This window comes from Drosophila eugracilis, unplaced genomic scaffold, assembly GCF_018153835.1.
Source record: "Drosophila eugracilis isolate 14026-0451.02 unplaced genomic scaffold, ASM1815383v1 contig_90, whole genome shotgun sequence".
Taxonomy (NCBI): Eukaryota; Metazoa; Arthropoda; class Insecta; order Diptera; family Drosophilidae; genus Drosophila; species Drosophila eugracilis.
This window is the reverse complement of record NW_024573812.1, coordinates 7,535,383-7,547,349: the sequence shown is the minus strand read 5'-3', so window position 1 is coordinate 7,547,349 and position 11,967 is coordinate 7,535,383. Positions and strand designations below refer to the sequence as shown.

At 38.8% G+C, this 11,967-nt stretch overlaps 4 protein-coding genes across 4 annotated transcripts; 2 read left to right on the top strand and 2 right to left on the bottom strand.

Moving 5' to 3' along the window:
- The first annotated feature begins 428 nt into the window (after positions 1-428).
- Positions 429-1,763, top strand: LOC108113162 (glyceraldehyde-3-phosphate dehydrogenase 1). Its single transcript, XM_017223675.2, has one exon. It carries the CDS (start codon positions 505-507, stop codon positions 1,501-1,503), a length of 999 nt encoding a protein of 332 aa, XP_017079164.1. The 5' UTR covers positions 429-504; the 3' UTR covers positions 1,504-1,763.
- A 1,431-nt stretch (positions 1,764-3,194) lies between these two features.
- On the bottom strand, positions 3,195-4,834 carry LOC108113187. The gene is made up of 4 exons (XM_017223713.2): positions 3,836-4,834; positions 3,693-3,769; positions 3,491-3,626; positions 3,195-3,433 (listed from the first exon to the last, which is right to left on the bottom strand). The coding sequence occupies exons 1-4, from the start codon at positions 3,936-3,938 to the stop codon at positions 3,321-3,323; spliced, it is 429 nt and encodes a 142-aa protein (XP_017079202.1). The 5' UTR covers positions 3,939-4,834; the 3' UTR covers positions 3,195-3,320.
- Positions 4,835-4,962: 128 nt separating this feature from the next.
- On the bottom strand, positions 4,963-7,307 carry LOC108113185 (calcineurin subunit B type 2). The gene is made up of 4 exons (XM_017223712.2): positions 7,052-7,307; positions 6,787-6,826; positions 5,635-5,933; positions 4,963-5,577 (listed from the first exon to the last, which is right to left on the bottom strand). The coding sequence occupies exons 1-4, from the start codon at positions 7,052-7,054 to the stop codon at positions 5,407-5,409; spliced, it is 513 nt and encodes a 170-aa protein (XP_017079201.1). The 5' UTR covers positions 7,055-7,307; the 3' UTR covers positions 4,963-5,406.
- A 668-nt stretch (positions 7,308-7,975) lies between these two features.
- Positions 7,976-10,120, top strand: LOC108112185 (kynurenine 3-monooxygenase). Its single transcript, XM_017221997.2, has 3 exons — positions 7,976-8,215; positions 8,483-9,529; positions 9,587-10,120. The coding sequence occupies exons 1-3, from the start codon at positions 8,108-8,110 to the stop codon at positions 9,824-9,826; spliced, it is 1,395 nt and encodes a 464-aa protein (XP_017077486.1). The 5' UTR covers positions 7,976-8,107; the 3' UTR covers positions 9,827-10,120.
- The last annotated feature ends 1,847 nt before the right edge of the window (positions 10,121-11,967 follow it).

Sequence of the window (11,967 nt, the reverse complement as noted above, 5' to 3'; positions counted from 1 at the left end):
TATTTATTTTTAATATATAATAATAACAAATTCCCTTGTTAATGAGAAATATGAAATAAAAAAAATTTTAGACAAAATAACAAACAAGAACTAAAGTATACTAAGAGCCCATTGTATAAATTAAAATATAAAATTATACGTTATTTTTTGGTCATGCACTGAAAAAAAACATGTTAATTAATAAAAGTTTTTTTTTTTTTAAATAAAAAAGAACACTAAATCAAGTGCACCTTTCTTACAAATCGCTATTACAAATATGTATATTCCTTTTTTTAGCAAGTGCTTACCTTGTTATCTTTTCAAATTCCGATTTAAATCGATGTTTCTTAGACGACATATTAATATTACTGAAGTGTGACCTTCGCAGCTCGAGTGCAAAATACTGGTATATGTATACTCACCCCCACTCATACTTTGCGAAAAAAGCTCCAGAAAAAGTGGCAGTCGTAATAGCGAGCTGAAACTGAACGAGAGGAAAAGTGAAAAGAAGGCAGATTTTTAACCATGTCGAAGATCGGAATTAACGGATTTGGCCGTATCGGCCGTCTGGTGCTGCGCGCCGCCATTGATAAGGGTGCCTCCGTGGTGGCTGTCAACGATCCCTTCATCGATGTCAACTACATGGTCTATCTGTTCAAATTCGACTCGACTCACGGTCGTTTCAAGGGCACCGTTGCGGCTGAGGGCGGTTTCTTGGTGGTGAACGGCCAGAAGATTACCGTTTTCAGCGAACGCGACCCCGCCAACATCAACTGGGCTAGCGCTGGAGCCGAATATGTCGTGGAGTCGACTGGTGTCTTCACCACCATTGACAAGGCCTCCACCCACTTGAAGGGCGGTGCCAAGAAGGTCATCATCTCGGCCCCATCCGCCGATGCCCCAATGTTCGTTTGCGGTGTCAATCTGGAGGCCTACAGCCCCGACATGAAGGTGGTCTCCAACGCCTCCTGCACCACCAACTGCCTGGCTCCCTTGGCCAAGGTCATCAATGACAACTTCGAGATCGTCGAGGGTCTGATGACCACCGTGCACGCCACCACTGCCACCCAGAAGACCGTTGACGGACCTTCCGGCAAACTGTGGCGCGATGGACGTGGTGCCGCCCAGAACATCATCCCGGCCTCCACTGGTGCCGCCAAGGCTGTTGGCAAGGTCATCCCTGCCCTCAACGGCAAACTGACCGGCATGGCTTTCCGTGTCCCCACTCCCAATGTCTCCGTTGTGGATCTTACTGTCCGCCTGGGCAAGGGAGCTACCTACGATGAAATCAAGGCTAAGGTTGAGGAGGCCTCCAAGGGACCCCTGAAGGGAATCTTGGGCTACACCGACGAGGAGGTCGTCTCCACCGACTTCCTTAGCGACACCCACTCCTCTGTGTTCGACGCCAAGGCTGGCATTTCTCTGAACGACAAGTTCGTCAAGCTTATCTCGTGGTACGACAACGAGTTCGGTTACTCCAACCGTGTCATCGATCTGATCAAGTACATGCAGAGCAAGGACTAAATGCCGTAATCGTACAAAACCTGGGGCCCACAAGTTGGTCAGGAATCACTGTTGTATAACCTAGAAGGCGCCCCGCTAGTTCAGCACTATGCGCAATTGAAAATGCTTTTTTTTTGGTTGGCTCTTAAAGTTACCATTCAAATACAAATATCCATAACTACGCATATATCTATTTATTGTTGTTGAATAAAGTATCGCTCTGTTACTGTATTTGAACGCCAGCTATTTAAAAAAAAAATAAACTTTTGTGCATTGATAAATTTTGCTTGTGTAAGCCCAAGGTCGTGGGAAGGTTATATCAGGGCATCGCCGGGAAGACATGCTGAGATATACATAAATAGGTATACATATATATGTTTCGAGAGGGAGGGGGGCCACCCCAAACTCAAAGAGGCGACGAGGTTTCTATTTATGTTGCGAACTCTGGGATTCGGAAATTCTTAGATTATGTAAATTCTCTTATCGCTGCACTTTGGAACACGTACGGAGGCTGTTTGTATTGTCTTCGATTTACCGGCAAAGAAGCATTAAAGCTTTTAATTTATTGCCGAATGTTTTCATATTTACATTTTTATTTTTTGATAGAAAGAGAGGGGGGGGGTTGGGGTGAGTTTGTAGATATTGCATTTAAATACTTGGATGTTTTGGTATACTCAAGGTCATGGAAGGTCAAATACGGCTTGGTACACAAAATCTCGAAGGTAAAAACTCAATTCGATTAATATCAACCAGGGCTGCAAAGAGCGGGTAATTTGAAAAGCTAATCATAGGAAAAGTTGGAAAACACAAAGTCTTAAACAATATTTTTTTAAAAAATGTCAACTCTTTTTTAAATATGGTTTTTGTTTTAAATCTAGAAAATCACAATATTTGTTTCTATAAATTTCAGTTTAAAATCCGATCATGACTTTTTCGCTGTAAATAAAAGCAATTTTAGTTGTATAATTTAATCTCGGAATGTCAAATTTATCTTTAAATTGTTTTTCATTATTTTTTTAACAGAGGAAGAAAAACGTTGTCTATGAAGCATATATGTATAAAAATATCTGCTCAATCTTATCATAATATGTAAGTTATAGGAGTAGTAATTTTTATTCGGTGACGTTTAAAAAACACATATATATGTATAAAAAAATACCTGCTACTTATCATCTGCGTCACCATAATCAGAGCGACTGAGTAAGCCATTGACTAATCATTGCGGCACAAAAAATATACTTTTTCTATATTTTCTCAAAGGATTTACCAGCATCCATTATTAATGTTGGTTTTTAGTACTTCTCAAGCTATAGAACTGTAGTAAATAATTTCCAATCTCTAGTCCAGTTTAAAAAGTTTGTTTAAATAGTTTGGCGTATCTTGGACAAATAGTCGCTGTCTGCTTAGCTGTTAAAACACATTATATTTTTTTTTAATGAATATTAAATCTAATTTATTAGTAAATTTTTAATTGTCTGTTTTAGATATTTCAAAAATGTTTGATTTGCTAATAGCATATCAATTAGCCTCATCTCCATGCTAAACGTTTAGACCGTATAGATTTCAAGATCTCAATCTCATACGAGCATATGTAGATCAAATTTTCTAGTGTTCAGATACGCTTCTTACTAGACGTTTATACTCTTAAGCGATTCCAATATGCCTACGAAAAAGGGTATAAATATCTACTGACTAAATAAAAGATCAGATGATTGCAGGCTGCGTCCAAATAATGATTAAAAAGCTTTTATTTACCGCGTATCTTATCTGCAAACTGTGTTCTACAATTACACTTTTTTCCCTTTTCTATAATTTTTCTACAATTCTATTTTTCTGGCCTAAATATGGTTAATGAAATTCTTGGCAGACAAATTAGTATATGCTGGCGGCTCGTCCTTGCGCATCCTTTCGAAGGCCTTTTGCACCGAGAACAAAGCGCAGGCAAGATACACTGAAAATGTTGGGATTCCTTGTTGAAAAGGTTAGTCAAGGTGTCTAAAATCCTTACCTGAAAACGGAAGCGTCATTGCTGGAACGAAAACCCATTCCCCATACCCGGTTAGTAAGGCAATGGCCAAATAAACCATTAGATATATGAAGAATCCTGTGGTTATCATCCACGGCACGAAGAACTTGTATTTTTGCTTTGTTTCATTGATAGATAATTCAGCTTTATAAGAGATAATTCGGGCAAATAATTTTTATTTTACCTTCAACGCTCCAAAAATAAGGCCCAAACTGGCTAATATTTGCAAAGCAGAAATGTGTATTCCTAATTCGGTACCATCTAAAACAAATCACGAATTTCATCAAAAGGTTATTTCGAAATGTGTTTAAACTGGTTCATTCGTACATCTCCAGAAGTAGTCATCCATAAGGGCCAAATAGGTTATGGCAAAGGCTATGGACAAGCATCCCGAGCAGATGATTCCATATTTGGTCTCCAGTTTCAACATGTTGCCAAGTCTGTGGAGAACTTAACAGTTTGAGGATTATTTCACAACTGAGTTGGGAGTACTCATGGCAAGCTTTGTCGCAGACCTTATCTTATCTCAGTATCGCTCTCCCATCACGAAATTGGAAAACCTTTGTTCGTTTGTGTATAATTATAATTTTATTGAAGGATTTGCTTTTTATTGCTTCGACTGGCCAGCAAACTGAGCCATCCCAGGCGAACCTATCGATGGGGTCCCAGCTTGTTGGCCACCATTTCGACCATCTTACAATGAGTTTCGATCTCGAGTCGATTATTTTGAATAATGCAATGAAAATTGATTAGCTAACAAATTGAGTGGCGAGTGTGCAAAAATTTGTTAATTGTAAAATTTGTAACATGCATTCTTATTGTTTGGTTTTACTTGCATTTTTAACTAGTATAATTAGTATAAAAAAATGTTACTGCAACAGCATGGCATTGCTTCATATGTATTGATGTATAATTATTCGATTTTCAGTTAACTCGCTTGATAATCCGTAAAATGTAGCATATTCTTTTTTTTTTAGATAATTTCCGAGGCGTAATTCTGCGCGAGAATCAGTTAATTTGAGTTAAGTGGCGTTAGATTGGTTAAGGTAAGGAGGTAAGAAACTTGGCAAACTTCGCCATTCCCCTGGTGTTCTCTCAAGTTAGTCAAGATATATAAAAATACGTAGATTATAACATTCGATTAGTACAAGTAGGTATGTATAAATATATAAAAAGTACACAACGTGTAAATTAGACTAAGTCAATAGAGGAGAGCTCCTTCGGGCAGGTTGCTTAGCTGCCCCTCGTGCTTGTGACCTTTTTTCTCATCATATTTCGATTTGTTGCTTTTCGTTTTCATTTTCATTTTCATTTTTTGTTTTGTTTTGTTTTTTGTTTTTGGCAAAATCACAGGAGAATTAGAAATAATTAACGTAAGCTATGACACATTAATATGTGATAGAGTGAAAGTGGAAAACTCTCAATTGCCGAAATTCGATTCGAAAGAGCATTGGTTCAACTTGGTTTGCTTTATTTGCCCTCACTTGCGTGGAGTGGGTTTCAGTTTTAGTTTAGTTTTGCTTTTAGGGTTTTTGAATTCTTTAAATGTATATTTGTATAATAAATTATGACTATATATGCATGTATATATAAGTATATAGATGTATATATTTATATAAGAAGTAAGTAGGAGGCGCATTATTCATTCCACTTTTCAACTTAGGATAACAACACTGTTTTCACGATTTTCATCTCGCTCCCCAAGCGTTCGATCGCCTTACTGACTGACTGACTGAACTGGCTTGCTAACGGCTTATAACAATATTCAACTAGAGAATCGCTGATCAAAAATAATAACCATAATAATAGTGTGGTGTTGGTGACAATCAAAGGATGCCGACGCATATACAAAAGAATAAATAAAATCGCGTATAAAAAGGATCTGCGGTAAACCTATTTTAAACGTCGACGACCATCTTCTTGTGAATGTCCGTGTTGCCGACCACCGAGCAGAACTCATCAAACGAGATCTTTCCATCCTCATCCCTGTCCGCGAAACCGATCGTCTTGTCCACAATCTGCTGCAATTGCGTGTCCTTCAGATTGTTTCCCACCATCATCTTTAACACCTGAAAGTATAATATTTTTATAGACGATAATCTTGACTTGAATTTCGAGGGACTTACCTGAAACAGTTCCCCGTTGGAAATGTAGCCATCATTGTCCATGTCGTAGATGCGGAAGGCGAAGCGCAGCTTCGACAGCTTGTCGCCCTTGACACTGAACTGTGACACGCCCTGGATAAACTCCTTGAAGTCCACCTCGCCGTTGCCGTCAGCATCGAAAATGTCGATCACGCGCTGTACGAGCGGATTCTGTTGCAATTCCGGCAGCGACATGAACTCGTCCACGCTCAGCGCACCCGAGTTGTCCAGATCCAATTTCCGGAAGCGTTTGCCCAACCGCCGGATCTCATCGGCGTCGACTATGCAGAGGCGGAAAACGAGGGGAAAGGTTTGGTAACATATGTGAAATATTTTACTGTGCAATTTGTGTACTTAGAATTTGCATTATTGAAATAACGAATACAGTGGATATTCTATAACGAAAAACTCGCTTGATTCTTTTAGGATATTGGATTTTTAGGATATACTAAAGTTTATTTTATAATAATAAACTTCATTTGCGCGGTTATTTATTAATATTTGTGTAATTTTTTTTTTTTAACATATTTCAATCTAAAGGTTTTAAAGTTCTTCGTCAGTTTGACGTTTTTATTATTACAAATTAGACACTGTTTAAGTTGTAATGAAATCAAGTTTAGATGTTGTTTTTAAGATATACTGACTGTTGATGTAATTTTTAATAAAACATATCATCACACAAAAGGTAATAAACACTAATTTTGTAAATGTCAACGACTATAGGGAACGCATTAGATGTAAAGAATAGATTGCTAGATTCTAGTTACGATTGTAGGACTGTATTTTATTTTTAGAGACCGGTTGTCTGTCGATCATCAGAGATGAAACAAAGTGTGACAAAAACACATTCTAGAATGCCAATTTTGAAATTAGAAGAGAAGGTGTAAAATCTCTTGATGATGCGGAATAAAGAGTTGGGAATTATAAATGGAATTTCGACGCCACGTTTCGTTTGCATTCCACTTTCTGTTGGCCATTCGCGTTTCTATCTACATACATATGTACATATCTATATACATATGTACGTACATGCATACCGTATCTAAATGAACGCTTGTGTATGCCGATGTTTGCATATTCATAAACAGCTGCCATTCCGTTCAAATGACATTGACTGAACAATTTCGTACTTACAATTGGAACACATTTCCATGGGCAGTGATGTTTCATTTCCCTGCAAGCCAAAAATGTATATATTAATTGCGAAATTTTAATATATTGCAGCAGCAAACGGAAGGTTCCGGAAAAAGGGGAGAGGAGAGGTGAAGAACGTAAATTGACATTATAACGGCACAAACTCTCACTCCTATTTCCGCGCTCTCACAATCTCCTCCTGCCCTTCTTCCTCACCCCCCTCTTTTGCACTTGTTCTTCGCATATTTTGGTGGCATTTTATTACCATTTTGGTTTTGCCTTTTGTGGTTCTCCTTGGATGCTATCTATAGAGTACAAATAAAGTTGCCTTTTTCCGTCGCTCTTTTCTCGATTTTCCTTTGGTTTCGTTTAATATCCAATGCCTTAGGCTATTCTGCACATGCTACTGGGGTTTCTGGGGCTCTGAATAACGGTTTTGTTGTGGAAATTTTCGGTTTTCTATTTTCTATTGTGCATGAGTTTTTCCACAGCAGCTTTTAGTGTGACCACTGTTCGAGCGTCAAAAAACACCATGAAGACCAAGAATAAATACCAAAAAGCTTAGCGTTGGCAACGCGTTGACAGGGCTGCCAAATTATATGCAATTAAATATATATATATTCTTTAAATTAAGCGCGCCATTTCTAAAATAGCTATAAAAACACTGTAATAAGGTTGAACTTTTAAATTAGGAAGATGAATATTTATTTGAATTATCTTTTATATCAATAATAACCATATTACATATATAATACAATGAAATAAACCAACAGAGACTATCTTTTCAGTTTGAGTTCAAGAAAAAAGGGCATTCATTTTAACTTCTCTTCTTATTTCAAATAATCTCTTGTAAGTGTTATGTTTAGTTCTTTTCAGTTAGATTTGCTTCTTTGTCATCGCATACATATAGACCCCCTGCGGTCAAACAATCTTCGTGAAGTTCATCTTATCGTGACCTTTTTTGTAACTCTGATACACTGTAATTCAGAACTATACCTACATATAATAACACTATCTTGTAATAGATTTACAAAGAAAAAATTCTACACTTTTAAGACTCAAACTAATTTATCTTTTGCTATTGCTTTTTTCCAGTTGCCCTTGAACCCTCTTAAATTTTGCCCAACATGATAGCCCTAGACAACAATTTCTAGCTACGCCTCTGCATTTATTTGGCTTCCCGCAGCAACATAAAACAAGCACAGATAGCATTTACTGCCCATCTGACATAATCTTTGGGTTTAGCATTTCCCCAGCCAGTTGACTGGCTTCTGCCTCATTTCCATCTTCATTTCACTGGTAACTTCCCATCCGATCGGTCATGAGTCAAGGAATCATCAGTCAGGAGGTAAACGGTCGCCAGGAGCCGTCGGGAACTTCTGGAGAGGAGGGCTTGCGGCGCAGGGTGGCAATTGTCGGAGCAGGTCTGGTAAGTGTTGTGTAGAATATGGTTTTAATATTTTAAATATTTTGAGATGTAAACTGATTAATTATAAAAATTAAAAAAATCCACTAAAACATTCTTTGAAAATCAAAATCATCCCAATACATTTTGGAATACTCAACTTTCACTTGATATGCTGTTGGATTTTCATAGATCTGCATAACTATTTGCTGGCTTATCTTTAAGGTTTCTTAATCCCTGCCTCCAGATATAACTCCCTTATCACTCCTTCTACGTCTATTTCTTCATAAGGTTGGCTCTCTGGCGGCCTTGAACTTTGCCCGCATGGGCAACCGCGTGGATTTGTACGAGTACCGAGAGGATATCCGTCAGGCTCTGGTGGTTCAGGGCAGGAGCATCAACTTGGCTCTTTCCCAGCGGGGTCGAAAGGCTCTGGCCGCTGTGGGTCTGGAGCAAAAGGTGCTGGCCACCGCGATACCCATGAGGGGACGAATGCTGCACGATGTCAGAGGAAACACCAGTGTGGTCCTCTACGATCCGACGACAAATCAGTGTCTTTACTCCGTGGGTCGCCGGCAGCTCAACGAAGTCCTTCTGGACGCTTGTGATAAGCTGCCCAATATCCGCTGCCACTTCGAGCACAAATTAACGAGCGCCAATCTGAAAGAGGGTTCCATGGAGTTCCGGAGACCCGGGGTCGAGGAAGCTATAGCTGCCAATGCTGATCTTATAGTGGGCTGTGATGGCGCCTTCAGTAGTGTTCGCCAGCAATTAGTTCGCCTGCCGGGGTTCAACTATTCCCAGGAGTATATTGAAACGGGTTACCTGGAGCTTTGTATACCCTCGAAAGCGGGCGATTTCCAGATGCCTGCCAATTACCTGCACATCTGGCCGCGAATCTCCTTCATGATGATTGCCCTGCCCAATCAGGATAAGTCCTTTACGGTCACCCTCTCCATGCCCTTTGAGGTCTTTGCCCAAATTCAGAATCAAAACGATCTACTGGATTTCTTTAAACTGAACTTCCAGGATGCACTGCCTCTCATTGGAGAGCAACAGCTCATCAAGGACTTCTTCAAGACCAGGCCCCAGCATTTGGTGTCCATCAAGTGCAGACCCTACCACTATGCGGATAAGGCCCTGATTCTGGGCGATGCCGCCCATGCCATGGTACCGTATTATGGCCAGGGAATGAATGCCGGAATGGAGGATGTCACTCTGCTCACCGGAATTCTGGCCCAGCAGTTGCCTCTGGACGAGGCTTTGGCCGAGTTTACCGAATCTCGCTGGCGGGATGCATTTGCCATTTGCGATCTGGCCATGTACAACTATTTGGAGGTGGGCTTTGGAATAAGAATTTAATCTACAATAATTTCCCTAACTTTTCCCTTACAGATGCGCGATCTGACCAAACGCTGGTCCTTCCGCTTCCGAAAATGGCTGGACACCTTGCTGTTCCGTTTATTTCCCGGCTGGATTCCCCTCTACAATAGTGTCTCTTTTTCTAGTATGCCTTATAGCCAATGCATTGCCAATAGAAAGTGGCAAGATCAGCTGCTGAAGCGTGTTTACGGTGTCACATTATTTTCTCTCCTCATGGGCGGAAGTGCTGTATATGCAAAGCGTTTTTTTTAAACAAGTTCAAAAGTCTTTAATTTAAAGATTTAATTTTATACATTATAAATTTTGCATCAATAAATAACATAAATTTAAACGTTCTAACAAATTTAGACTTCTGTAGAACAAATGAGCAATGTGTGGATACAATTGTTGCTATGGGAAATGTTGCTATACAAGTGTTGCCAATAAAATGTTGCTGGCAGCACAAATTTGTAAACATGTATACCATACATATATTTACACCCACATTTTTCGTGTCTATAAATTGCTAGATCTTTCTAATTAAAAAAAACTTCGCGAACTTGATGAGGAAACTTTTAAATATATTATTGGAATTTAGATAATCCACTAATTTATATATAGTTGTTACTTTCCTTGTGAAAGTGTTTAGTATTTTATATTTTGGGCATTAAAATCAGATATGAATCTTAAAATCTTGTCTATTTAAAAGCTGAAAAAAGCTCTCGTGGGTTTCCCCTTTTCGAATGGAATTTTTTCAATGGAAAAATTTGTCATTATGAGTCATTATGTACATTTTCATGTTCATTCCATTTAAGCAATATATTATATTCATCGATTTCAGACCTATCTTCTATTATTTTACAATGAATATCAGGGAGTTTAGTTCCAAAAAGAAGGTAGCTTTTATTAAATTAAAAAATAAATAACTAAAGTATAACTCTATAATTACTACAACTAAAATTTCTAAATTAAAAGGTTTAAAATAAGTTTAATATATTTTACAACTTAAAAACTAAAACAATTATTATAAATTGTTAACTGTGAGTTCACGTAGCAATTTAAAAAGCTCAAACATGCTATGGCATATGAAATTAGGGGTTTTAATTTGTTTTCCAAATTTGGCAGCATTACTAAAAAATGAGTTTAAAGTATTTTCAGATTATCAATGTTTAATTTGCTGTGGCGTTTCGTAGATGGGCGCCACCTTCAACAACAAATCACAAACAAATGAAAAACAAAAACTGTACGAAAAAAACTGATAAACTATTGTTTACTGTGGATTCACGCAGGTCTTATAAATACGTACACATGCCCGAATTCGTTTGTTGGCCAAATAATTGGGATTTCTTGTTGGCCGCGTGGCTACTACGCATCGCATTTGGTCTATGGGACTATCAACCGGTGGATGTGTGGATAATGTATTTTTGGGTTTGTTTTGTCGCTTCAGATTGTATTGAGGCGGCGACAGCCAAAAATACCGCCCTGACAATGTGATTTTAGCTATTTCAACGATTATTTCTAGTCGCAGTTTTGCAGCCTTGGTCACGTGATCGTGATCCCCGAACATCCGGCAGTTGCATTTGTTTGTGCTTTCTTGTTCTTTACTTTCTAAAGGATCAGTGGGGATATATAGCCTATATAAAGCCTATAATTCATATGCATAAATGGTAATAATCTGATGATCGTCAAGCTTTGCCAAGTGCGACAGAGAAGGGGACAGAAAGCTTTCGATTAATTAGCATTCGGTTGCCATCCCAACCCTCTCGCTCTTTTACACCCCACGCCTCTCTCCTCTTAGGGGGGTGTAGATAAAGAGAGAGCACAAGGTCGGCGCTTTCTCAATTTCAAAACGCCAACGCCGGCCGGTATTTCGTTATTACAACAATGTGATCGTATAGAGCTTTGGCTCTCTCTGACACTCTCTCTCTATCTAACAGTCTCTTCTTGCCTACCTCCCCTTTTTGCTTGTCCTCTTTCTTGAACACAGATTATAAATCAATTAAAAACTAGGCTTAAAAAGTGAAAATCTTAAAAACAATAGCTTCAAGGCATTTCTTGACCTACTACCCAAAAGCTGTCGAGCATTTTGGCAGAAAGCTTTGGTCTAGCGAAGGTGTTAGGAAATGTTAGCAGCGAAAGAGAGGGGAGGAGACATAAGATAGCAATAGAGAGAGAGAGAGTGAGAGAGAGGAGGAGAAACAACTGCTCATTTCCGACTTAATTGTTGTTGCTAATTCCGTTTCGCGAACTTTTTGTTGGCACTCTCTAGAATCGTCGGCGCCTCCGCTTTGCTCCCACTAAAGACAGTGGAGCTTCGACGAAAAACTTAATGAAAACGTTATTCGGTGAGTGATGCCAATAAATCTCTATTTGTCAAACTTGTTTAAACAAATAATTTCTCATATTTATTGTTT

Bases quoted from the DNA above. Each gene is read 5' to 3' on its own strand.
- LOC108113162 (XM_017223675.2), top strand. From the start codon at position 505: ATGTCGAAGATCGGAATTAACGGATTTGGCCGTATCGGCCGTCTGGTG.
- LOC108113187 (XM_017223713.2), bottom strand. From the start codon at position 3,938: ATGTTGAAACTGGAGACCAAATATGGAATCATCTGCTCGGGATGCTTG. The intron at 3,770-3,835 runs GTACGAATGAAC...GATTTGTTTTAG, and splicing joins GGATGACTACTTCTGGAGAT to ATGGTACCGAATTAGGAATA. The intron at 3,627-3,692 runs GTAAAATAAAAA...AATGAAACAAAG, and splicing joins TTATTTTTGGAGCGTTGAAG to CAAAAATACAAGTTCTTCGT.
- LOC108113185 (XM_017223712.2), bottom strand. The intron at 5,934-6,786 runs GTAAGTACGAAA...GCCTCTGCATAG, and splicing joins CATGGAAATGTGTTCCAATT to TCGACGCCGATGAGATCCGG. The intron at 5,578-5,634 runs GTAAGTCCCTCG...TTATACTTTCAG, and splicing joins CCAACGGGGAACTGTTTCAG to GTGTTAAAGATGATGGTGGG.
- LOC108112185 (XM_017221997.2), top strand. From the start codon at position 8,108: ATGAGTCAAGGAATCATCAGTCAGGAGGTAAACGGTCGCCAGGAGCCG. The intron at 8,216-8,482 runs GTAAGTGTTGTG...TTTCTTCATAAG, and splicing joins CAATTGTCGGAGCAGGTCTG to GTTGGCTCTCTGGCGGCCTT. The intron at 9,530-9,586 runs GTGGGCTTTGGA...TTTCCCTTACAG, and splicing joins CCATGTACAACTATTTGGAG to ATGCGCGATCTGACCAAACG.